The following is a 27,224-nucleotide window of genomic DNA, read 5'->3' on the forward strand; positions in this document are numbered from 1 at the left end:
ATTATGGTGACCCCAACAAGGGTCTTCCTTCCTTATATTATTTTTATTTTCTCACATACATAATAAACAATACAAACACAAAGAAGGCACAGCAATGCTACACATCATAGATTGGCTTCCAACAACCTCCTCTTTGATTGAAAGTTATCTCTAGGTACATATATGTATAACTAAGACATTAATTGAATAGGTATTCCTTAAATGTATTCTAACAATTACAATGGTTACTGTTTTCCTGAGATTTCAGCCCCTGCCACGACTATTTGAATAGGTTTTCAAAAGGTATTCCATAAAAGATTTCCAGTTTCCTCCAAAAATGTTCAAGCTACTGCCTCTAACAACAGCGTCAACTTTGCCATTTCTGAACATCTCGTAACTTTCAGAATCCACTCCTCTTTTGTTGATATCATCTTTCCACTTTTGAGCATATCTTGCTGCAGTCAGCATGCATGTCCATAAACAAAGTTCTATATTGGTTGTGGTGGGTTTTCTGGGCTGTGTGGCCGTGGTCTGGTGGATCTTGTTCCTAACGTTTCACCTGCATCTGTGGCTGGCATCTTCAGAGGTATATCACAGAGGGAAGCCTGTTACACACTGTGTCCAATGGATTCCGGCCATGAATCTGTTGAATCCGGCCGTGAAACCAGTTGAATCCAGTGGCATAGGAGGTTAAGAGCTCGTGTATCTAATCTGGAGGAACCGGGTTTGATTCCCAGCTCTGCCGCTTGAGCTGTGGAGGCTTATCTGGGGAATTCAGATTAGCCTGTACACTCCCACACACGCCAGCTGGGTGACCTTGGGCTTGTCACAGCTTCTCAGAGCTCTCTCAGCCCCACCCACCTCGCAGGGTGTTTGTTGTGAGGGGGGAAGGGCAAAGAAATTGTAAGCTTCTTTGAGTCTCCTGCAGAAGAGAAAGGGGAGATATAAATCCAAACTCTTCTTCTTCGACAATACAAAGTTCTATATTGCTTAGGAAAGGGGCTTTCCACGCAAGTGGGAAGCAGAGGTGGTTTGCCTTTGCCTTCCTCTGCAGAGCCTTCCTTGGAGGTCTCCCTTCCTGTTACCTACCCTACTCAGCTCTTGTGATCCGACAAAACTGGGGTATTAACCAGGCTCCCCCTGTGCTGTTTGTATATCAAACCTCAGCCTGCTCCTCCTCTGTCATCTGGGTGGTTTAGTTTGGCCTCCTTGGGGGGAGCTCTTAGTTGCAATTTCCAGTTCAGGTACGTCAGGTAAAGTTGATGGTTGTTATTCCTCTTGCAAATAAAAAAGGTGTTTGGATTTGTATCCCATATTTCTCTCCTGTAAGGAGACTCAAAGAGGCTTACACATTCCTTTTCCCTCCCCATAACAGGGACCTTGTGATGCAAGCGGGGTTGAGAGAGTTCTGAGAGAACTGCGAGTGGCCCAAGGTCCCCCATGAGGCTTCTTATGCAGGTGGGGGAAACAGATCCAGCTCCCCAGGCGAAGGGTCAGTTGTTTGGGGCCAACTCGTCTCTGCTGGAGGGACCTGAGGGAGCCCCGCCCCCCAAGGGAAAACGATACCCCCTCCCCCCCCAATAAATTGAGACCTGGGACTTTTCTGGCGGTATTCTCTAATAACCCACACGTGCACGCCTGAATAAAACATTTAGTTTTATTTAGAAGAGGACATTTCCGGTTTCAGTAAAACCCGCGCCTGGGCTAGAACGAAGGCAACGAGCTGAATTGTTGTCGTGATACCCTGAGGGAGCAAAGAGGTGCCCCCCTCTGCGGAATGAAACTGGGGTTGGCAAACGACGGCGGCTGCACAGGGCGGGGATTCCCTCCCCCGAACTAGGAGGGCCCCCCCCCCGGGCACTTCTTCCCCGCTTCTTCCCTCTCAGAAACCGGAGGGGGGGCTCAGCCGGGGCCGTTCAGGGGGGGGTCACCCCTTCTTCCTCCTCCTCTTAGACTGGCTCCTCTTCTGCCCCGCAAATGGCGCTTCGACGGGGAACCGGAAGTCTCCCTCGGAGCGTCGTCAGGATTCAGCCCGTGACCCGCAGGACCGACGCTTTGGAAAGGCGTCACTTCCTTTCTCTGATTTTTGGGCTGTGGTGTTAACGTGTCGTTTGAGTTCGAGGAACTCGGTAAGTGACGGGCGTTGAAAGACTAATGGAGCGTTTGCGGGTCCTGGAGAGTGTGTAGCTGTGTTTCTGAGCATGTGAAGAGTGTTTTTTTCCTTTCTCTGTTAAAAACTGTGACCTGATCGAACCCTGAAGGGACAAGGTATGGGAATCTCCCCGCCCCCATCCTGCCAAATCTGGCCGGATCCTTTCTGTTCTGGAAGCAAAAAGTGTTGAGAGACAGAAGTGGAGGCTGAGCCCTTGAAACTTCGTGTTGGGGTTTCCTGTAAATGAGGGCCAGTCTGGGCTCGTGGTGGGACTGGGATCTGGGAGCACCGGGTTCGAATTCCAACTCTTCCTTGGAAGACCGCTGGGTAACCTTGGGCCCAGTCCGACCTACCTCACAGGGTTGTTGTGAATAAAATGGAGGAGAGGAAAATAGTGTAAGCCCCTGTTGGCACTCATTGAGATGAAAAGTGGGTGTGTATAAACTAAATATGTAACTGAACTAAACAACACAGTATTGTCGAAGGCATTCACAGCCGGATTCAACTGGTTGTGGTGGGTTTTCCGAGCTATGTGGCCGTGGTCTGTGGCTGGCATCTTCAGAGAGATGAGAAGAGACTGTTTAGTGGGGTATATGTTGTCTATGTTCCAGTAATTGTCTATTCATGATTGGTTCCCCACCTGGGACATAGACAGTATATACCCCACTAAACATTCTCTTCTCACTGGACACAGTGTTTAACAGACTTATCTCTGTGATACACCTCTGAAGATGCCAGCCACAGAGGCAGGCAAAATGTTAGGAACAAGATCTACCAGACCACTGTCACACAGCCCACAACAGCCAGTTAAACAGAGCACTGTTCTGCATGGCCCCCATGAGCAGGTCAAACACCACCACCACCACACACACACACACACACACACACTGCTTCCAACCCTCCTTCTCTCAGCTTATTCTGTTCCTTTTCCCATCCTCAGAGTCCAGGATGGAGAGAGAGCTGCGAGCCTCTCTGGAGTCCCCCACCCCATCTGAGACCTCCTGTACTGGGGCATCACAGCCATCATTTTTATATCCTTTAAGAAATGGGCTACAAGAGCATCCTTCTCTCTCCCCAAATATGACAATATTGTGCCTTTCCTGAAGGATTGTGGGAGATTCCTGACTGGCCGGGGGCGGGGGGGGGCATCAGTGCACACCTCCCAGACAAAATTGGTATTTAGGAGATCACCAGGTTCTTTAGGACATCAGCAAGGGTGGTGTTACTGCTACTTGACACAGATCACAAAATGTCCTGCCAAAAAGCACCGTAGCCTTATGGTCATTGACCTGTTCCCCCATTAGAGGAAGAAGCTGGAAGCTTTTTGAAATAAACAGAAGATGCTGCAATTGGGGAACGGGAACTTTGCAAAGGAGAAAAAGGACCCATCTCTTAAATGACAATCCAGATGTTTTTAATATCGGGATCTGCTTTTTATTCCACCAACTATCTCAGAAACAAAGTGATGAATTGTCAACTTCGGCTCAATGCAAAATCTTCCTAATTTCTATTGAAGGCACTTTTGGAGAAGTTTTGTGCCAACTGAACACTGCAAAGCGGCACCTCTATTGAGTCCTCGGAGTTAATCATGGATCAAGTCATGCAGTTTGTGGAGCCCAGCCGGCAGTTTGTGAAAGATTCCATCAGGCTTGTGAAAAGATGCACAAAGCCGGACAGGAAAGGTGAGCGGAAAAGATTTGTCTTGTATCAGGCAGACGTGGGCTCAACTAAGCGTAAGTCATCTCTGTACAGAAAGATCATGTGGTTGTATCAGATTTTCTTTGTTTCCGTATTTTATGTTTTAATATTTTGTGTAAAAGCAGCAATGGGGGTTTTTTCCCACAAGAGAGCAATGCTACAAAGTTGATTTCTTTTTTAAAAAATAGAATACTGAACCAGTATGCTGAGTTCATATTTCTTTGATTTTCAGTTTAGGATGTCTTGTACATGAACGGGTCCCTTTAGGGGGACGGAATCTGCGAGAGAAGTTACTAGAATGGGCCAATCCCCTGCATGATTCAGAATCAGCCTAGCCCAGGGGTCTGCAACCTGCAGCTCTCCAGATATTCATGAACTACAATTCCCGTCAGGGGCTGATGGGAATTGTAGTTCATGAACGTCTGGAGAGCCGCAGGTTGCAGACCCCTGGCCTAGCCCTAAAGCCGTGGTGGCGAACCTTTGGCACTCCAGATGTTATGGACTACAATTCCCATCAGCCCCTGTCAGCATGGCCAATTGGTTGAAGACTGCTGCAGGGGTTCACCTCCCTAAGTAGCAGATTCCACTGGTGAACTATTCTAACTGTAAAAATTTTTTTCCTAATGTCCAGCTGGCATCTTTTGTACCCATTATTTCGTACAGAAATTCCCACAATACCCTCTGCAGCCAACAGGAACAGTTCCCTGCCCTCCTGTTAAGTGACAGCCCTTCAGATACTTAAAGAGAAAAATTATGTTCCCCCACCCCAACCTCCTCTTTTCTAAACTGAGCATTCCCCAAGTCCCTTAACCTTTCCTAGTCAGGCTTAGTCTCCAGACTGCTTGATACAGAAATTATCAGGGCCAGTAAAAATTGTGAAGGGAGGGGTATAAAAGGATGTGCTTCTGCATCAAATGGTAAGAGGGAGGCACAGTTAGAGGGCATAATAATCCTCCCTTCAGAGTCCTCCCTTTGGCCTTGTCCTTTTTGCTTCACTTCTGCACACTACTTGGGCCTTTCCCCACTTACGGTTTGCGGCGCGCTACTCTCAGCGCGACCGATTTCCGCCGCGGGGTCGTGTTTGCGGGGCAGTCAGAAGGTGCCGTTTCTTCAGCGCCAGAAATGACGCGCGCTGAAGGGACGTGAGAGCACAGAGTCGGGGCGGCTGCGTTGTTGCCGCCCGGACTCGTGGGGAGCGCCGCTGAACCATGCGCTATTTGGGGAGAGTAGCTAGCAGCTAACGGTAAGTGGGGAAAGGGCCCTTTTCTAAGGGAATACATTCATTCTAAATAAATCTCCTGTTCTATTCCTGCTGCCTCTTACCATCCTGTGTGAAAACTCATCCAGGCGCCGGCAGACATTTCAGCACCGAGGAATCTTTAATGCTTCACATTATGGACACTGATGGTTCTGTGCCTCAAGTGCATGATCAAGACGTGACTCTAAAAAACCATGCAGATTTAAGGGTCAATTTCAAATACAGCATTGCAAGCTACACATCGCATGCACTCCTTCTGAGAAAGAAGCAGATTGCTAGAAGGGCCCTATGCAAAAAAAAGGGGGGGATTATTTTGGCTGTATTTGCTTTAACCTCCCCCGTGGAAGGAGAGCCGTTCCATTTTGATAATTCTGGCAACATCGTGTTTGGTTCCATGATGGGCAAGCTCCCAAGTTGTACAAACACACAACTCCCCCGACCCCACCCCTTAGTCAATCCAGCACTTTCTTAAGAAGACCTGGAGGCAACATTCTTATTTCCTAGTAAACCCTGATGTAAATCTGGAAAACTCTGATATTCAATCAAAATGTTGACAGAGAGAAATTTTTGTCTCTTTCTCACAATACTAGAACCAGGGGGCATTCATTGAAAATGCTGGGGGGAAGAATTAGGACTAATAAAAGGAAACACTTCTTCACGCAATGTGTGCTTGGTGTTTGGAATATGCTGCCACAGGAGGTGGTGATGGCCACTATCCTGGATAGCTTTAAAGGGGGCTTGGACAGATTTATGGAGGAGAAGTCGATCGATGGCTACCAATCTTGATCCTCCTTGATCTGAGATTGCAAATGCCTTAGCAGACCAGGTGCTCAGGAGCAGCAGTAGCAGAAGGCCATTGCTTTCACCTCCTGCACGTGAGCTCCCAAAGGCACCTGGTGGGCCACTGCGAGTAGCAGAGTGCTGGACTAGATGGACTCTGGTCTGATCCAGCAGGCTAGTTCTTATGTTCTTATGGTCCAGGATTCCTGGCTACAGATTAAAAACACGTTTGATTATAGCTCTTCAGTTTCCCTTGGAGTGTGTTGCTTTCAAATTATTGTCTGTTTTAGTGTTCCAATTCAGTTACATTTTTACATCTTTTTTTGATTTACAGAATTTCAGAAGATTGCCATGGCAACAGCAATAGGTTTCGCAATAATGGGATTTATTGGTTTCTTTGTAAAACTGATTCACATCCCAATCAACAACATCATTGTGTAAGTCTGGTGTCCATTGTATAACAAAATGCTGATAACCTTCCTAAGGTTTGAGATGTATGGACTTTACAAAAACCATTTTTCTTGTTACCTGAAGAGTGTTGTCTTGGCACAGTATCTGTTAACTGTCTGGATTCTTTACCACAGATGACCCCTTCCTTTGTGGATACAGTTGTATTCACTTTCTAGTAGTAATGCAGGCTTTTTTCTTGCACCTTCATGACGCGTGAGGAAATAATGCTAATCAAAGAACCTGCTTGCTCATTTCATCAATATGGACTGTTTACAAGCTAGGAAAGTGTGAGCACAGATTGTCACATGGTATACGTGGAGGGGACATGTTCTCTTTCATGCTTCCATTGCACCTATAAAGGGGCTTGTTCTAGACAGGTGCAGAGTCCTTAGCAATAAGAGAATTGTGCTACAGTTAAATATTTGCACAATTTAAATGGTTTCTGCTTTCTGTTTGGAAGATAGCATAGAATTTCCCATGCTCAAAGATAGCCTAACTCTGGCACAGATTCACGGTGGTACTGTGTTAGAGAGTTTTTCTAACGGGACCACCTGACCATGGTGAATTTTACACATCTTAGTTTTCATAAGTCATGCAAGTTGTGGGGGTAAAAGAGGCTGAGAATGCAGGCTTAGACTCACGGATGTTCAGTTCTCGGGATTCTGGCCACCCCTGAAGTTCTCTGCTCCTGCATCATTCACACAGTGAGGAATTGGCAAATCTTAAACAAAAGTGACGGTTGCAGAAACACACAAGTTGATTATGTTATACTTTTTCTTTTACAGGGGTGGCTGAGTGCACTGGAAGTTTTTGACTTTGATATTCCACACAATGACATAAGAAAATGCTGTTCCTTTCTGGCTGAACGATTCAACTAATTAACTGTATCTTTCTACTTGCCAATACAAATCAAGTTTCAAACTGAAACTGGTGTGGCATCTTTGTGTTCGTGTATTCACTTTGATTCCTAAAGCTTTGAGAGAAGGTCAGATGGGCTGCTTTTTGAATGTCCTGTTTCTTCCGGGGATGCTGTGGAACATCCACGAGCAAATGGGTTGACCAGCATGCTTTAAAATGTGATCCTCATCCGCTCAGCATCCGAGCTTGCTTCTGATTTTGAGAGGTCTCAAGTCTCCTTTGATTGGAATCCATCTCCCAACATGAAAGAAACCCAGCCATTTGGTCCCCCAGGTGATTTCTGAAGTAAAAGTATACAATGACCACCTTTTAAAATAGAGATCCTTTAGGAGCAGCAGTGGCGTATTGGCTAAGAGCAGTGGCTAAGAGCAGGTGCACTCTGATCTGGAGGAACCGGGTTTGATTCCCAGCTCTGCTGCTTGAGTTGTGGAGGTTTATCTGAGGAATTCAGATTAACCTGTACACTCCCACACACGCCAGCTGGGTGACTTTGGGCTAGTCACAGCTTTTTGGAGCTCTCTCAGCCCCACCTACCTCACAGGGTGTTTGTTGTGAGGGGGGAAGGGCAAGGGGGGATTGTAAGCCCCTTTGAGTCTCCTGCAGGAGAGAAAGGGGGGATATAAATCCAAACTCTTCTTCTTCTATTACATGTGAAAATAGCTCAGCACAACGCCCTCTTAAAAACAGGCGGTTCGATTCAAACAACTTTGGCAATTAGAGTTAATTGCTTTTGTAACCTCTAACTGTGGGTTCTGTGGGTCAGAATTTGAAAGGAATTGCAACAACTAAATTTAAAACAAAATGGTTTACTTTTCTTAACAAATAACACTTATTAAACATTAACATTAACAGTTCACAGTCCTGTTGAGTTGCATTTCAAGTCCTTCTATTTACAGTCTTGTAATGCCAAGTCCAATTCTTCCTGCTGGTGGTTGGCTTATGAAGACTTCAGAGGCTTGGTGAACTGGATTCGAGATGATGAAGGTCCCCAAAAGAACTCCCATCAACTATATACACAGAAACCCCTTAAACAAGGTGTTAAGAGCTTATAAAGAAATAAATCAATGTCCCAGCCTGGTAGCCTTGCTTCCTCCAATTGGCCAATTCTGGCAGGGGCTGATGGGAATTGTAGTCCATGAACATCTGGAGTGCCATAGGTTAGCTACCATTGCCATAGGGGTTACACTTTCAGTTCAGGAGTGGTCCTACAGGTGACGCAAGGGCCGCTTGACAACCTAACAGCACCACTAATGAGCATTATTAGCATTGAGTTAATTCTGTAAACTGGGGACAGATGTGAGAGCCGGGTTGGCCATGAGCAACCTTGGCCGCCTAACTTACAATTAGTTGAACAGTCACTGTTAGCGCAACTGTTACAGGCCGAGCACATTCAGAAGGCACAGTCCCGCCTCTTTCTCCTGGAGTGTGATAACAGCGCACAGTCGATGCCACAGTCGCCAAGTGTGAAGTTATCAGCTCAGCAGTGCAGAGGAAAAATCCTATGAAACACAAGCAGTTTTTTTCACAGTTGAAGGACCCTAATCTCTTCGCACCCTTTCCTCGATATTTTAGGGGATGCACTTGCTGCTCTGCAAGCGCCCTGTGGAAGACCCTTGGTGAAGGACCCTCTTGCAGAAAAATCTTCATTCTCTAGATTCCGAGTCACATCTCTGCATGTCTGGCTGCCTGAGGGGAGCCTGTCTGTGGGAGGGGGGTGGGGGTGGGGGTGGGGTGGGGGGAGGAATCTGGGCTTTACTGCTAGTCTTATCACAATACAGCTGAAGGCCTTCCTCCCTGACTGTAGTTTCAGGACTGGCTTAATCCTTGCTAACACTCCTCATTACTCAACCTGCCAAAAGCTTCCACGGGTGCTACAAAGCGATTCAGTCCCATGTAAGTGAGATCAGATAACAAGTTCCACGTCCAAACAATTCTCCCTGACCTTTTCATCAATGTAGCTGAAGTGTTGGTGGCTCAGAAGCTTTTCAAGGAGGGTAGCACTCTTGAGAGGTCTGACTATTAAGTCGAGCCCCCATGGTCAGAAGCAGTATACCCCTGATTGTCAGATTATGGGACAAAGGGAGAGGTCCTTTATGCAAGAAACTTGCTGTTTGGATAGGATGCTGAACAAGATGGAACTGGCTTTGTATTGTTTAATAATGTGTCATATTACTATTTAGTTAGTTTATTAGTCAACTGACCCATCGAGGCAACCACGTACAAATCACAAATTCTGTACAAAATCAGTTAATTAAATAATAAGTTTTGTAAATTAGTAAAATGAATAAACTATTAATACACGAAGTCAGCTTCTACGGGCCTCTGATTTTTTAAATTCTGAATACCTCTGCCAAAAACATTCTGTGCCTCCAGTGTGATCCTGAAGTTTTTGTTTTCTACCAGATAGTAAATGCAAGATGGTACTGAACTTCCTTTGTTGGCCCTCAGGGTATAAAACTTGCAAGATGAAAGAATGTGCTGCAGGGTTTCAGTGTCCTGAGAATTATGGGGACACACGGGCGCGGGTAACGGCGTCCCATTGGCATAAATGATGCTGGTGGAGCCCAGAACGGCCGTGATTTGCAGAGGTGCCGCCGCACAGAGGGGCCTCCATTTTCCTTCCCCATACCTCCTCCCCCTGCGGAGCTCCACAGGGAGAGAAGGTAAACAAGGGGGGGATTGGAGGCACCAAAGAGCAGCGCCTCCAACCCGGAGCCATTTGCACGGCACTGGGAGGGAAACTCTGTTTCTCAAATGTCTCACTCATCAAGTGAGGCAGAAAAAACGTGTTTCCCCGGAAAAAGCACGACGCTGCCTCGATTTACCGTTCCAGGGGCACTGTTTTCCGCCCATGCTAAGAGAGTACAGAACACCTGTAAGCCTACCATGAAGGTTTTCTGATGGGAATACATTCAACCGTGCTTTTGTAAACAGCCTACGACAATGAAAAACAGAGTCTTCAAATAATTTCCACGGCAAGGAGCCATGTAGTTTATATGAAAAAAGACCAGAGAGCAAACAGTGTGGGGGTGGGACCAAAGATCAGCTGTAGTAATATCCCATAGTCCCTGCTCTATTAATTTGAATATTAAATCGTACCCCAGAAAGGCAAGACAAGAGGAAGAAAGACCGATTGAGGTGGCTTTTCGTGCAGTTGTTTTCCTCCAACTGAATCAACCTGGGCCCCATGAGAAGATCTGTATCTTGAGCCCAAGGCTCAGTGCTACAAAGCACACCCTGTTGGTCAGGGGACATTCACCTGTTCCTGGTAAGAGGACTGCATTAGAGACACAATTGGGTACTGTTATGTTCTGCTTCACTTCTGCTTATTTTTCTCATTGATTCCAGACTTCTAGAGTCCTATCACATTGTCCATTGCCTGTCCAATCCTGTTGATTGCATTGACCTACTCTAACCTGCCCTGAATCCTAGCAGGAAGACAGACTATAAACAACATTAATAAACAAAAATATATTCTTCCTCTGAAATGCTCTGTTCTTAGGAGCAGGGAGTTTGGATGAAGGTTGTTCCAAACTGTGTTGCCCTGCTAACATTATGAAGTAACACAGTGGAAGACTTTACTGCATGGTAGTTCTGAACATGTATTTTGTAACTCTCAGCGTCTGCAACCTTAGTCGACCTTCAGGTTCCTTCCAGCTTTGCATTTCTATGATACGACAACTCAGCCAGCTTCCAGCACGCTATTTGCACGTTTTCTGCTGTTTGTTTTCCCAGCCTTTGTTCAGGTCCAAGAGCTCAGTTGGAAATATTTGTATAAGCCTCCTAATCCACAAACTAAGAATAATGCATGTCAGAAAGCGGTCAGCATACAGGGCGAAGTGAATTGGTTTCAGATGTAAGTCTTGTTAGTGGCTGTTCCTATTCAGTATACTAGTTATCCCCCTAGGAGCCCCTAGGGGATAGGGCGGTATAAAAATCCAAAGAATAAATAAATAAAAATAAATAAATTTATGTAAATTTATCTTTATTAATAAGATTATGAAGCTTACAGGATTAGAAATGCAGATCCACTTAATACTTAATTTTGATGCAGTTTATATTTGATTTTGATAATATATCTGATAATACAGCGACCCGTGAACTATTAGCAAGAGCCCAACCTGAATTGGTCCGGGGAAACGAAACTGCACTTCGGACAGATTGAATTTCAGCCCGTCCAGACCCATTTTGTAATTATCACCAAAGAGCGATCAGAATACAAGACGGTTTGTAGGAGGTTAAGAGCTCGTGTATCTAATCTGGAGGAACCGGGTTTGATTCCCAGCTCTGCCACCTGAGCTGTGGAGGCTTATCTGGGGAATTCAGATTAGTCTGTACACTCCCACACTCCCACACACGCCAGCTGGGTGACCTTGGGCTAGTCACAGCTTCTTGGAGCTCTCTCAGCCCCACCCACCTCACAGGGTGTTTGTTGTGAGGGGGGGAAGGGCAAGGAGATTGTAAGCCCCTTTGAGTCTCCTGCAGGAGAGAAAGGGGGGATATAAATCCAAACTCCTCTTCTTCCTGTGAAACACCACATAAGTTAAAATGAACAGGGTGAGAAGAACAGTATCTAAACAAGAGATGCACATTGGTGTAGTTAGTATGTCTGCCAGGCCCAAGGAGAAAGCGAAGTGGATGTGCTGACAAACATATCTTCATCTATTGTTACAGGTTTTCACGGCAAGGATCCACCGGCTGTTGTGGGCTTTCTAGTCAGTGTGGCCGCCGCGGCCTGGTAGTTTTTGCTCCTAAACATTTTGCCTGCATCCACAGCTGGCATCTTCATAGGCACGTTATCGTGAGATGTGTTTCTCCACATGATGCCTCGGAGAGAAACACATCTCCCCACTGTGACGTGCCTCTGAAGACGCCAGCCGTGGATGCAGGGCAAACATTATGAGCAAAAACCCACACCACACTGACCGGAAAACCCACCACAGCCCCAAATATCTTCCTTTCCCGCCTGCAGGTGCCCGTGCGATGCCCCATGAGCCTGTGCTTGTGCACGCTGGCCGCTGCCCAGGAAACCCAGCTGTGCCCTACCCCTGCCTGAGCTTTGGGGACAGCGTGTGCGCATTGGCTGGCACCACACTGATGTCACTGCAGCCCAGGGAGGGCACCGTGCCAGGCATCGCTGGCATCCTTCCTCCCAGCCCACCCTAAAATTCCAGTCCTGGGTTTCGGGGATCGACTCTAGACTCTGACTGCCAGAGGCTGGGTGCGTGACAGCCAGACAGCCAGCCGTGTTGACAGGAGAGGAGGAAGAGGCGCCTGGAAGCCGCTCCTTGAATCCGGATCGCAGAAGCCGCCGGAGAGCCAGTGGGGCGCGGGTCTCGCCGCCTCCCCGCCCTTGCCCGATGGTGCCAGGCGCCCCCAAGGTCCGGATGCCCCTGCCCAAGGAGCTGCTGGTCTACGGCCTCCTCTTCGGCTTCTCCTTCCCGCTGCTGGTGCTGATGCTCGTCTTCTAGCATGGCTCGGGGGACTCGCCCTCCTCCTGCCCGGGGAGCCCGCTGGGTTGGGCCGCCGCGCTGGGGCTTCAGGGCAGCACGGGCGGCCAGGGGGGGCTGGGGGCACCGGGGGGCGTAGTCCGGCTGGATCTGACCGAGTTGGCCTGGGAGGAGGAGCGAACCCCGCTTTCCCAGCCGGATCCCCGGGAATCATTCTGCCCCGTCCAACCTTGGCAGGGGAGGCAGCTACCCAACGGGGGGGTGGCAGGCGGCAGCGAGGACAGCGGGCCGGGGGCTCTTGCACCATTGCGGGCAGGAGGAGCGGCGGAAGACGCCCCCCCCCCCTTTCACCAGATGTGCATGCAGGGAAGCTCATAGCGACTGAGGATTTGTGCGCGGCCGGTGCATCTCTTCTCTCCAGCGGGGGCAACTCCACTGAAGCCTCCGCTCTACCCCCCACCCCTCCGCCTCCTCCTTCGGGGCCGGCGGTGCAACAGCTGTCGGACGGCGGCAGTCCCCCCCCCCCTTCCGCGTTGCGGTTCTGCAGGAAGGAAGCGTGTCCTCTCCGGCTCGCCGTGCCGCGGTGGGCGGGCAGGGGGCCGTCTGCGATGGGCGAGGGCATGTCCAAAAGGCTGAAGTTGCAACTGGGCGGCGAGGCGGAGATGGAGGAGCGCGCCTTTGGCAACCCCTACTCGGACTACCCGGCCCACGGGGTCCCGGCCGGCGGCGCCTCGGAGGCGGCTTCCCCCAGCGGCTCGGAGGCCCAGCGGGACAGCCCGACTTCGCCCGAGGGAGACGACGCCCTGCCCTTCGATGGCAACGGGAAGGTGAGTGGCGGCTGGGCTGGCTGGCGGGCGCTGGAACGTTGCGGGCCTCCCCTCGGCGTTCCAGAACCCCCGCCGGGCGCTTTGATGCGGTCCCCCAACGTTCCAGACCGGCCGCGCGGGGCTTTGATGGGCTGGAGCCTTTCGGAACGTTCGCGGGCGGCCCCGCCCCGCTTCAGCTAGGCAGGCCGGGCGGATGGCGGCCACTCCTGCCTCTCCCAGCGGCTGCAAACTCGGGTTTTATTTTGCCCCCAGCAAAAAAAGGGCGCGCTCGGCTTTGCTTCTGGCCCGTTCCGCACAGGCGAAATAAAGCGCTCCAGCCGCGCCCAAAAGACCGCCTCTTGCACGGCCCGCCGCCCTTTCCGAACTCCCCTCCCTGTCTTCTGTTTGCTTTTCCCCTGCTCCTCTGGATCTTTCACGCGCGCTTGCGGGTGGGTGGGAGGGTGGGCAAGCGCTTGAGCAAAACGTTTGGGGGCTCGAGCTTGGGGGTTCATTATTAAAACAGGCTCGGGAAGCTCCCTCAAAGGATGGATGGGGCAGAATGGATCCCGCTGACTCTCGGGGGGTTATGCTGGAATGGATCGTTAGTGCTGAAGGGTGCTCCGTGGAGTCCTGTGTAATTCTGACCCCAAACAGGGCTGAACCTGAAATGGAATACTGTGCAGAAATGCTTTTATTCTAAAAATACTAATGTATTTAATTCATGTATACACTGCATTTCTCCCCAATGGGCACCCCAGGCGGCATCCAGGATTCTTCTCTCTTCCATTTTTCCTCACAACAGCCTTGTGAGGTAAGTTAGATTGATGGTCACCCAGAGTGGGGGATTCAAACGTAGGTTTCCCAGATCCTAGTCCAACACACTCCAATAAAATCAGTGGGCTTTTAGGGAGAACAGGATTTCCTGTCATTATCAGGATATCCTTGTCAATATCGGGATATCTTTTCTAATGGCCAGTGGTGCTCTCATGATGAAATGCTCCTCCGAATGAAAACAAAACCCTTCCACGTAGCAAGTCAGCTTGCCAGAGGGAAAGATCCTAGTGTGACTTTCTGCACCCGTGCACTCACAGGTCACAGATGGTAACACCATTTGCATCTCATTTTGTTGAAGCAAATAGCAGCAATTCTGAAATTCCAAGAGACAGAAATACAGAACTGCATCTATTGATCAGATGTTGGGCAATCGTTATTGGAGGCAAACTGAGGCCCCTTCCGCACATGCAGAATAATGGACTTTCAATCCACTTTCACAATTGTTTGCAAGTGGATTTTGCTATTCTGCACAGTAAAATCCAAAGTGGATTGAAAGTGCATTATTCTGCATGTGCGGAAGGGTCCTGAGAACAATAGTATGAAGTCAACCGAGGCCTAGTGAATTGAGAAATATATAGCAATTTTATGTGTCTTTAACTGTCATGGCTTCCATCAGAGAATTGTGGGAATTTACAAGAAGCTGAGGGCACTCGTCTTCCAGTACCTATTCTCAGGGCCTGGAATTGCAGGGTTTGGAGATAATGGCTAGGTCAGTGATGGTGAACCTTTTCGAGACCGAGTGCCCAAATTGCAACCCAAAACGCACTTATTTATCGCAAAGTGCCAACACGGCAATTTAACCTGAATACTGAGGTTTTAGTTTAGAAAAAACGGTTGGCTCCGAGCCATGTCTTAGGAGTAAGCTTGGTGGTAGTCGGTGGCTTTGCTTTGAAGCAACCATGCAACTCTTTGAACGGGTGAATCACGACCCTTGGAGGGTTTACTCAGAAGCAAGCCCCATTGCCAGCAACTGAACTTACTCCCAGGTGAAGGATCGTGCTTTAGTTCTTTGCATGAAAATCAGTGGGGTTTAACAGCGCTTAGCAGGGTTACCGACACTGCTTCCCCAAAACTTGGTTTAGGTTTAATGCTAATAATCGAGCCCAGCGGCCCAGGCCTGCTTAGATGGGGGGGGGGGGGCACTCTGTTTGCATGTGCCCACAGAGAGGGTTCTGAGTGCCACCTTTGGCACCCGTGCCATAGGTTTGCCACCACTGGGCTAGGTTGTGTCTGGTGGGTTGGCTGTCCGTGAGCGCATAGGGTTTAGCAATGGGAGAGACCTTGGAGAGATCCTAATACAGCTCACAGAAGTGCCATGTTTGAGCTTCTTAAAGTGAAGAAGGGCCAGTTTTGGAGTTGCCTGCAGATGGTTTGTACAAAAAAAGAAGAAGAAGCAACATTTCACAAATACTAAACTGCAGTGCAGATTACTGTCATGTTAATAAGCTGACACTCAATTATGACAAGTCAAAAGTTATGATCTTTGCAAAATCTAGGCGGAAATATAGCTGGAAAGTGAACAACCATGTCCTAGAGCAAGTAAAGCCAGTTTAGATATCTAGGGGCTCCTATTCAGCTGGGCTAACCTATCTTGGGATCCCCCCCCTACAAGTATAGAGAACAAAGCTATGGTGAACGCCTGCAGCTTATTTCCTCCGACATTTTTTTTTTTCTTGAGTTCTAAAGGACACTGTTAATTTGTCCTCGCTGCACTGAAAATCTTCTTCAATGCAAAGATAATCCCTCGAGTTATTATAAGGCACGGAGCCCCAATATGGATTACCCAAATTAAACCACCTTTTGAGGTCAGTACAGGCATGGCTTTTTATGTAAGAATTTTACGGGGGTCACTAAAGTAGTGTCCCTTATGACACCTACATTGAGAGAAACTGGACAAAATAAGCGTGGAATTGATGGCATGGACAAGAACATTTAAGTACTGGACCCAAATTTATTTTGAGCCCAAACCTAAATAGCTTTTATACATCAACTCTTATCAGAATCTACTTTTGTGCCGAAATGGTTGGCTGACATAGAAAGATAAGAAACTTAACTTCATTAAGGCTTACCAGTTTCCGACTCACAGTTCCAAACTATGTCTACCATCAGAATTCATAATGAAATTAAGTCTGTTTTAGTTGAAAGAGAGAAACTGGAAATGGTGCAGGAGGGAAAGCTGCTGCTCCACAGGCCTTGGGAATTGTCCCGATCAGACCATTGTACCAACTATTTGTACATTTGGTAACAACCCCAAAACAGAGGCAGAGAGCGCATTACACTTTGGCCTTCCGCTTTAACTTCTGCCTAATGCTATGACTTTGGCAGGTATAATAACTTACTCCATATGAGAACAGGTTATGCCAGAAATGCAATATGCCCAGCGTTTATTTGAGAGACTGTTCCAACATGGCTTATTGTGGAATGTCCATCAAATGAATGCTAGTCGATTCGCTCTATATACATCTGTCCATTGATAGAGAGCTCAAATGATGTCAGGGCTACCATCTACTATGAATTTTCTACTCAACAGTTCCTGTGATGATCTCGTGATGTGTAGCGAGAGAATGTCATGCGAGTTTTTTGAGGAACTATTTGGTCCAGAGGCGCAATCATTGGCCTACATAGTAGTGCTTGGCTAAACTATTTTGTAATGTGTGCGTGAATGTTGTGAATGTTCAATGTTGTTTTAATGTATTTTGATATTTTAATGTCTCAGTTAGTTGATAAATGCCCCTTTTTACTAACTCTGTAATTTATAATACCAATAAAGGCTTTGGAATTGGAATTTCACAAATACAGATTTTTTAAAAATATTGAAATTAATCAGTGAAATTCCAGTATATTAATTCCATCTTCTCTCTAAGGAGCTTACTTAGATGGTTTCCTCACATTGTTTTCCTGAATGACAATGGGTCGCCGTGTTGGCGTGCTGGATTTGTTGGATTTGAGCCGAGTATCCACAGGATTATTGGGATATGATAATTTGAGATTCAAAGCTCTGATAAAGGGCGCTTTGAATTCTCAAATGTTTATACTCTGAACTTTTTGTGGGTCTCTAAGGGTTAGGGGCCTCAAATCTGATAGGTGCCCATTTTTTTCCTCCTCAAAAGAGACAGAGCTTTACACGTCTGTGTATTCCAGGATCCATGTCACAATCCTCATTCCTGAGACAGCTTGGCTGCCAGAACCGCACAAATGGTAGGCGGAGGGTGAAAACGCATGATGTCACACGGCCCAGATGACAGGAAAAAAATGTCCCTTTGCAGTGTCTGCTGTGAAAGTGACTTGTGTTGCCACAAATATCAAGATAGCCCACCTATCTAAGACCGTGGCCCAAAGGACAGATTTTATATGTAGCCCCAGTTCAAAGATTAGGATCTCAAGCCAAAGTTTTCTCTTCTTCTTTTTTTTGGGTGCTGTGAGCCTGTATGTGGTATACAGATAGCGTGTTCTAGCAACATTACTCTCCTGGCGGTTTCATTCAGCATCTGTGGCTGGCATCTTCAGAGGATGAAGATGCCAGCCGCAGATGCAGGCGAAACGTCGGGAGAGAATGCTGCTAGAACACGGCCATACAGCCCAGAAACCACACAGCACCCAAGCGATTCCGGCCGTGAAAGCCTTTGACAATACATTTTACTTCTTTTCTTAAAGGCTTTTGTGGCCAGAATCAACTGGCTGTTGTGGGGTTTCCAGGCTGTGTGGCCGTGGTCTGCTAACATTTCTCCCGCATCGCTGGCTAGCATCTTCAGAGGCATGTCTTGATAAGGGCGAAACGTTGGGAGCTAAAATGGCCAGACCACGTTAGGAGCTAAAACGACCATGCCGCTCCGAAAAACCCACAACAGCCATTGCTTCTGTTTTCCTTTTCGCTTGATGTCTTCAGCTTCCCGAAGCAGTCCTGCATAAAATTCAGGAGATGCTGCTGGCAAATCCTGTGGGGACCAGTCTGTTCCTTTCCTCCATTCTTTGCCCTGGGAGCCTAGTAGGCTGCTAACCAGTTCCCCTGGCCTCTGGTGGGTCAGGGGGGGTGTTCATGTGTACAATACTGCCAGAGGAATTGCTTGTCTGTTCAATTTTGCTGCAACAGAAGTTCCCTGGAGCAAATTGCATTCCCTTCTGGTTCACAGAAATCATGTTATGTTCCTGGTTTTCTTTGTTGGCTGCATTTGAACTGAGGCTGTATTGACATTGACTGCTTTCATGGAAGGAATTCCATCTGATACCTATGAATGTTTTGCTGAGTTGAAAGTTCTTTTGCTGCCATGAACAGTTGGCTGTTTTTATTCCTGTCACATCCAAAGAGCTCTCTCTCTCTCTCTCTGTGTATAATTCTCCCTTGTCCCATTTTATCCTGACAACAATGCTGTAGGTTAGGCTGAGACAGAGGGACTAACTTTTGTCTTCTGCGTGTTGAGAGGAAGAGGCCGTGTTCTTCTGGGTCTGGGATAATTCTGGAATTGGCAGAAGTGGCGCAAGATACTCTTGTGGTTCCTGTCTGCTGCTCGGCTCTGTTAAAAGAGGATGTTACAGCTGTATTGTCGAAGGCAGGTTGTTGCGGGTTTTCTGGGCTATGTGATCTGGTAGTTTTCGCTCCTAATGTTTAACCCCCGGGAACGGCTGGCATCTTCAGTGGCGTGCTATGGTAACATGTGTTTTTCTCCATTGCACAGTGTGGAGTGATTGTGTGGGGATGTGTTTTGCCCACCTCACAGGTGGGAGGGGGGTGAGGTACACTTGCATTTGTTCTGATGGAGTTCATTTGCAGCTGCCTTGCAATCGCATTTCCAGCTTCATAGCAGGCAAAACATTAGGAGCCAAAGCGATCAGGTTGCCCAGCTGTGTATCCCGGAAAACCAGCAACAGCCAGATTTTACCATTGTCTAGTACAGGGGTAGGGAACCTTTAACACTCAAAGAGCCATTTGGACCCATTTTCCATGGGAAAACGAAAACACTTGGAGCTGCATAAAATAATTTTTTTGACATTTAAAAATAAAAGCATAAAACTATATATACAGCCTGGTTTTAAATCTTTTACTCTGCTCATCTCCCGAGTAGCACATTGTGGATGCTGCCCACCCACCTGCTGCCTGCAGGTATGCCAGAGCAAGGATGAACGCTCCAGGTGGCTCCGGACCTTGCTGGCGCCCCGCCCGGGGGGAAAGCACCACGCCCCTCTCGGCGTGAGGCGGCGAGAGGGAAAGCCCACGGCGCTGACCTAGCCGACCGTGGGCAGTTAATCGCGCTGGTCTTCCGCCCTCTGCCTGCCAGAGGTGGGCAAGGATGGGGCCGGGCGGCTCAGCCTCGTGGAGCCACAGTGCAAGGAGGCACTGAAGGGCACGGCGATGCGGCTCTCGAGCCTCAGGTTCCCTACCCCTGGTCTAGTAGATTATAGCAATTTGCTATTCAACCCAACCACAGAATTTGTGGGTGCCTGCAGGTGCCTGAGACATGGGACGGAACAGGCTTGAAAACTACCAGGTGGCCTGTGATGAGTGAAAAAATCAGACGACCCCTGGTAACCGGGCAGACGACTCCTATGCTATCAGTTAGGCTAAAGACAGTGACTTGCCTTCCCTTTCCTTTTGAGGCTTCAGGAACCTGCCAAGGACTTGAGGAAGAGAGGAAGAAGAGAATAGTTTGGATTTATACCCCACCTTTCTCTCCTGTGAGGAGACTCAAACTTCTTTCCCTTCATCTCCCCACAACAGACACCTGTTGAGGTAGATGGGGTTGGGAGAGCTCTGAGAGAGCTGTGACTAACCCAAGATCACCCAGCAGACTTCATATGTAGGAGTGGGGAAACAAATCCAGTTCACCAGGTAAGACTCCGCCACTCAGGCGAGGGAGTGGGGATTCAGACCTGGTTCTCCAGATTAGTGTTCATCTACTCTTAACCACTTCACCACACCGGCTTTCAAGAATATCTTGAGTTTCTGGACTGTTTCAGTCGGCCCAGGAAAAGGAATGGTGAGGTACTAGGTTTTCCCTGAGCTTTTTGTCCTGAGTTCAGTATGGCATAAGACAGGGCAGCCATGAATTCCTTATGAAAGATGGCATGATAATCTTAGAAAGCTAGGCAGTAGTGGGATTCAGTCGGTTTGCACCGGTTTGGTAGAACTGGTAGCTATTTTTTTGTCTAGTATGGCGAACCGGATGTAATCCCACCACTGTGCTACTCCCAAGCAGCCCAGGCTTTGAGCTGGGGGGGGCACAGCAGCCGGCGGGTTTGCTGCTGCCACCCCCTGGCTCAACCTGAACAAGTTGTTAAACTATTTGAATCCCACCACTGTAGCTAGGGGTCCTGATCCTTGGTGAGCAGACGTGGGGAAGTCTGGTATGGGTATCACTTGTGGGGGAGGGGGCAGGTGCCCATCAAATCTTAAAATTGTTAGACAATCCTAAATCTATATGCATGGCGTTTCACTCCCAGTCATTACCTTGACTGAATCCCATCACCGGTGCATCAGTACAGATTCATAATGTTTTGACAGCAGTTAAATTTAGTAGCGCTGTTGTGACAGATGAATGCAGAGCGGACTCAAGAGCCGCCCTCAGACTTTGACGGTTTGCTTGTTTGAAACAAACAAGCAAACTATCAAAGTCTGAGGGCGGCTCTGGAGTTTGAGTTGCTGGTTTGAAGCACGTACAAAAAGCACTTGGGAATGGATCTGGCTTGACCAAGTTGAGCCAGTAACGCCGAAGTTTGCATGCGCCCTGACATGTTCATGGACTTCACTGCATGATTTGTGTCCTTACGGTTTTGTCTTAATCTTACTGATTACCTCGGTATCATTTGGAGCTTGGTGATTCTTCAAAGCAGCGCTCACCTGTTGGCAAGAATAGTTTAATCGGATGTACAGTTGAGAGATGTTTGGCCAATGGGAAATTGCTCAAGAATTTTGGTTGCAGTAGAGCAGTGATGGCTAACCTTTTCGAGACCAAGTGCCCAAATAGCAACCCCAAACCCGCTTATTTATCGCAAAGTGCCAACATGGCAATTTAACTGAATACTGAGGTTTTAGTTTAGAAAAAACGGTTGGCTCCAAGGCGTGCGTTACTCAGGAGTAAGCTTGGTGGTAGTTGGTGGTTTCAGCTTTTGAAGCAACCGTGCAACTCTTCCAACGGGTGAATCATGACCCTAGGAGGGTTTACTCAGAAGCAAACCCCATTGCCAGCAACCAAGCTTACTCCCAGGTAAAGAATCGCGCTTTAGTTCTTCAAATGAAAATCAGTGAGGTTTAGCAGTTCTTAACAGGGTTGCCTACACTGCTTCCCCAAAACTAGGTCTTAGGTTTAATGCTAATGATTGAGCCCAGCGGCCCAGGCCAGCGTAGGGGGGGGGGCACTCTGTTTGCGTGTGCCCACAGAGAGGGCTCTGAGTGCCACCTCTGGCACTCGTGCCATAGGTTCGCCACCACTGCAGTAGAGATATTCTTAGAAGAGGGCATAGCCCAATCTTGTTAGACTTCAGAAGCTAAGCAGGGTCAATAGGTGGATGTGAGACTACCGAAGAAGTCTCTGCAGACGGAGGCAACAGCAAACCACCTCTGCTTCTCCCTTGCCTTGAAAGCCCCTCACTGGAATCGCCGTAAGATGGTTGCAACCTGATGGCACACATGGCCAGAGATATTTCTGATCATCTTCGGAGAGATCACACATAAACCAGTCACACAATGTTCTGGAGAGACTGCTTGGTGCAGTGGTTAGGGTCAGATTAGATCTGGGGGACCAAGCCTAAAATCCTGGCTCTGCCATGGAAGTTTGCTGGATGGCCTTGGTCCACTCAGCATAGCCTGCCTACGAGGGTGGGTTCTTGGTGGCAACTCTGCCGAGAAGCTTTGTAGAGGCCCAGTTCGGTTTGGGGCCGCACGGTGTGCTTGTGATGAGAAGCTCCTGGCTCCCCATTACCCAGCACTGCTTTCCTGGGCTGAAACAGCTTCACAAGGGTTGTTGTTTGCCCTGTCAGGTGGAAGGACTGCGCGTGGGAGAAATAAACATGAGAACTGTCCACAGGTTTCAGAAACTGTGGAAAGCGGGGCAATTTCTTTGCCTTTAAGACACTATTGAGAAATCTGTTTTCTTTCTGACTGGCTAACCAGATATATTGCTGAACGAGTCATATGGGAGTCTGAATTTTTAAGGGAGAAGGCAGCTAATGGGACTGATAGAGTCCTAAAAAGAGACACACACACCTCTTTCTTCCCCATAGAAGAAGAAGAGTTTTGGATTTATATCCCCCCTTTCTCTCCTGCAGTAGACTCAAAGGGGCTGACAATCTCCTTGCCCTTCCCCCCTCACAATAAACACCCTGTGAGGTGGGTGGGGCTGAGAGAGCTCCGAGAAGCTGTGACTAGCCCAAGGTCACCCAGCTGGCATGTGTGGGAGTGTACAGGCTAATCTGAATTCCCCAGATAAGCCTCCACAGCTCAGGTGGCAGAGCTGGGAATCAAACCCGGTTCCTCCAGATTAGATACATGAGCTCTTAACCTCCTATGCCACTGCTGCTCCCTAGACTCTAAAGGGACAGGAAGTCCCTCCCTAGCCTAGAAAATTATCAGCTATAATTTGCCCGATTTGGTTTGCCCCCCCTTCCCAATTTGCTTTTTAAAAAAAAACGTGCTCCAGATATCATTACTATTTTTATTTCTACAGATCAGCCCCTATTTTGATAAAAAGATCACCATGAAAATCAAGGATTTGTTGCAGCAAATGGAAGAAGGATTGAAGACGGCAGACCCGCACGACTGCTCTACGTACACCGGTTGGACAGGTAAGGCACCTTGGTTGCTGGAAAATGACCAGAATTGCAACAGAGGTGGGATTTTAAGATCCTCCTGGATACACCCGACCAAGGGAGGAAGCTTGCGTTCCTAGCGTTTTCAAGGCTCAGACTTGTTAGTAGTTTCGCTTGCTTTTCTTTCTCATCTGTTCCGTTTGATGTTACTTTTCCATGAAGCTGTACTCGCAGTGTTCTGTGCTGAGAACAAAAAAATAATTGCAGGGATGGTATGTAGGTGCTGACCCATTTGCTGTTAGAAGTAGGCCATGGGGACGTGTATAGTGGTGGCTGAACTCTGCTCACTTGTGTTCTTCTAATTAGGCAGAGAGCAGTGTTCTTTCTTTATCACCTTGGCAACAGGCAGCTATGCAGCCAGGTTTTTTGCAAGCTGAAAAAAAACTAGATTCCCCAGTGGTTGTTTGTGAATATCTCATGGGCTGCTTGCGTATATCCCATGTTTATCAGAGGAAACCTATCTGCTTGGCTGCTCAGCCTCACCCCATTGCCTTCAGCATGGAAAGCAGCTGTTACTTGGTTCTAAGTAAACTGGATATTTTGAAGGCAGAGGCGGAGCACTCACTGGGACATGTGGGGGTCAGAGAACCGCCTCCACACCCCTCCCCTTGGCCCCGCCCCACCAGTCTGCTCTTTCGGCTGGTGGAGCCTCTTCCGGCCAAAGGAGCAGCCGGCTGGGGCAGGGCTGAGGGGCACCCAGCAATGGCCCAGCCAGGTAAGTGGGGCACCCGGGAGAGCATCCGGAGCAGGTTTTGCCCCAGGTGCCATCTCCCCCCCCCACTGCCTCTGTTTGAAGGTCAATGTTTCCTTCATTGGATGTGTCTGAAACGGTCCTGTGCACAGTTACAATCTTCTAAGTCCATTGAAGCGACTAAGCATGGAAGGCAGTGACTCAGCTTAAGAGGACGCTGAGGAGCCTCTCCTCCAAAGGAAGCCGGCTAAGTGCTTTGACAGTTTAGTACAGGATTCCTGATTTAAAATAGTCTGGCTGGAAGATGCAAATGCAGTAATCAAGGGTCCCCATTTTGTCGTATTTTTGTGCTGTAATTTCACATTGTTTTTATTTTATGAGCAGTTCGAGTCATGCCTCGCAGGAGAAAAGCAGAATTTAAAAATAGTTTAAATTAACAAATATTTTAGGGTTTATACTTTGTCGGCTGCCAGGGGGCGCAGTTTTTAGGCCAGCGGCACCAAAATTTCAGGATATCATCAGGTGACGCTCCTGATGATACCAGCCAAGTTCGGTAAAGTTTGGTTCAGGGGGCCCAAAGTTATGGGGGCCCCCATCCCCCATTGTTTCCAAAGGGAGCTAATAGTAGATGGGGCTACATTTTGAGGGTCCATAACTTTGGACCCCTTGAACCAAACTTCACTAATTTTGGGTGGTATCATCAGGATAATCTCTTGCTGATACCAGCCAGGTTTGGTGATGGGGGCTACCCTTTTGAGGGTCCATAACTTTGGACCCCCTGGACCAAACTTCACCAAACCTGGGTGATATCATCAGGAGGGTCTCCTAAAGATACTCTGAAATGTTGGTACTGCTAACATAAACATATTCCTCTGACAGGTTGTGTGAATGTCCCTTCTAAAATGACACCTGCCATGTGCAATTTAAAAAATATGTACACTAAAAATAATGAACTATTCTTTTAAAAAGCAGGGTAGTTTTGAGTCACAGTGAACAGGCATGTTCATTCCAGTTTTTATTGTAAGATCCATTGTTTAAAACCCTTCCTTACAAAAAAGCTAAAGTTTTTGTACTTTTAAAGTTATTGTTGGTACCATATTGTTCTCGTTGACCCTCTTTTCCAGCTAGTTTACTGTTTCTCTTTGAAATAAATATTCAAAAACATTTAACCTATTGATGCCTCAATTAATGTAATTTTATTGGTATCTATTTTTATTTTTGAAATTTACTAGTAGCTGCTGCATTTCCCACCCTCGACTTATACGTGAGTCAATAAGTTTTCCCAGTTTTTTTGTGGTAAAAATTAGGTGCCTCGACTTATATGCGGGTCTACTTATACATGAGTATATATGGTATGCCTAATAAAAGTGATTGAGTTGAATTGAGAGACAGAGAACACCAAACAAGCATGTTCAAGATGGAGCCTGGCATATGATGCGTGGGAAGAAAAAAATCAAAACAAAAGAGAATTATGGAAGGTCAGGAACAGATAGAGAATAAGCTGATATCCCTGCAGAAACACAGATAGGAAAGAACAGGCTTTAGCAATATTTAAAAGTTCGAAAAGGAAAGTTTTGCAGTGTGTTGAAGGAACGGAGAGGAAGGAGTTAGATACGAGGTACTTGAGGAGAAGGAAGAATTGTAGTGTTGCTTAAAGTAAGAAGAAAGGAAGACGTTATATAGATGCAGAAGGTGGACCAACCTATAGCTTCAGAAAAGTTGTGTTCAAGATAGAGGGAAAGCGTCCAGTCAGAAATATCACTGATGTAAACAGAAATGTTGGAAAGGGAAGAGAAAGATCAGAGTAGAAAAGTAGAGTGAAGTAGAGTGAAGAATAGGATCAACATGAAGGAGATAGAGAGAAGAAGATCCGGAACAGACCCTTGAGGACCTCTGGTGGGAAGAAAGAAAGAAGAGTTAATAGAGAAGGAGCTTTCAGAAAGATTGGAGTAAAACCAGGGAACTCTGAAGTGCTGGAATGGTTAATGATATCGAAAACCGAACAAAAGAGCAAGGAAGAGAAAACTGACTGTGTGACATAGAAAACAGGAAATGGTTGAGAACAGGAGCAGAGCCAATTTAGGGGAACGATCTGGAGAAGGACTAGATTAAAATGGACCCAGCAGTGACTTCGTGGAAAGAAAGTTGAGGCTTTGAGATACAGCAGGATATTGATGAATTTTAAAAATGAAAATTGAGGGAGCACAATAGGGAAAGAAAGAAGAGTTGGTTTTCATACTGCACTTTTCTCAAAGTGGCTTACAATCGCCTTCCCTTCCTCTCCCCACAACTGACATCATATGAAGTAGGTAGGCCTGAGAGAGTTCTGAGAAAACTGCGACTAGCTCAAGGTCACCCAGCAGGCTTCATGTATAGGAGTGGGGAAACAAATGCAGCTCACCAGATAAGAGCACTGCTCATATGGAAGAAGAAGAAGAGTTTGGATTTATACCCCACCTTTCTTGCCTTTAAGGAGAGTCAAGGTGGCTTACTAGCTCCTTTCCCTTCCTCTCCCCACAACATACACCTTGTGAGGTGAGAGAGTTCCAAAGAACTGTGACTACCCCAAGGTCACCCAGCAGGAATGTAGGAGTGCGGAAACACATCTGGTTCACCAGATAAGCCTCTGCCACTCATGTGGAGGAGAGGGGAATCAAACCCTGTTCTCCAGATTGGAATCCACCTGCTCTTAACCACTATACTACACCTAACCACTATACCTTCTCCACTGGAGGAGTGGAGAATTGAATCCACTTTTCCAGATTAAAGTCTACTGCTCCTAACCACTACACTGGGCTGGTTCATCTACCTCCAGAATTCAGAATGCAATCCTAGTGGCACTGGGACCCCTCCGGAGAATTCTAGAACAAAGACGGTCCAGCATGTGGCCAATAAAGTTACAATTTTAGTTTTTTTTTCTTTTGGTGAGACACGGTATAGAGGGGGTTAGTAGTAGCTTGTGGCAGTGGCAGAATTCTATTCCACTCTTCTCCTAGAAGAACACTAAGGGAGTCAAGGCAATTTTAAAAAATGAATTCAGAAAGCAGCCTCCCTCTTTAGATGCAAACCCTCTACAAATGGCAGAATTTTGTCACCCTTCCACCTACAGCACCATCTGTTTCCAACGCTTCAATGCCTTCCAAAGAGATTTCAGGAAGGAACAAGAGGAAAAATACAGGTCACTTATTTTCAGAATTAAATCATCCAAACATGGACCAAGTTGTTCCAAGCTTTAATTCTTCTCAGGAGCAAAACCAGAGGACTACCCAAACACTTGGTGTTCTTTTCATCTTCTAATTTACAGCTCTTCTGCACTCCCCCACCCTGCTCCAGTTCTTACCTTTCTCACAAGTTCTGCTGTTTTCTCCCATCTCCCACCTCCTATTGACCATCTTTTGAGGTGCAATAG

The 27,224-nt window shown here is 47.4% G+C and overlaps 2 protein-coding genes across 2 annotated transcripts in view; both read left to right on the plus strand.

Moving 5' to 3' along the window:
• The first annotated feature begins 2,002 nt into the window (after positions 1-2,002).
• SEC61G (SEC61 translocon subunit gamma) lies at positions 2,003-7,244 on the plus strand. Its single transcript, XM_048510314.1, has 4 exons — positions 2,003-2,108; positions 3,648-3,813; positions 6,202-6,304; positions 7,103-7,244. The coding sequence occupies exons 2-4, from the start codon at positions 3,720-3,722 to the stop codon at positions 7,110-7,112; spliced, it is 207 nt and encodes a 68-aa protein (XP_048366271.1). The 5' UTR covers positions 2,003-2,108; positions 3,648-3,719; the 3' UTR covers positions 7,113-7,244.
• A 5,104-nt stretch (positions 7,245-12,348) lies between these two features.
• The window catches only part of LANCL2 (LanC like 2), a 37,250-nt gene continuing 22,374 nt past the window's right edge, over positions 12,349-27,224 (plus strand). Inside the window, exons 1-2 of the mRNA XM_048510727.1 lie at positions 12,349-13,512; positions 22,983-23,100. Of these exons, the coding sequence (XP_048366684.1) occupies positions 13,294-13,512; positions 22,983-23,100 (337 nt within the window). The 5' untranslated portion in view covers positions 12,349-13,293. The remainder of the gene's footprint in view (positions 13,513-22,982; positions 23,101-27,224) is intronic.

Source organism: Sphaerodactylus townsendi, linkage group LG11 (assembly GCF_021028975.2).
Source record: "Sphaerodactylus townsendi isolate TG3544 linkage group LG11, MPM_Stown_v2.3, whole genome shotgun sequence".
Taxonomy (NCBI): Eukaryota; Metazoa; Chordata; class Lepidosauria; order Squamata; family Sphaerodactylidae; genus Sphaerodactylus; species Sphaerodactylus townsendi.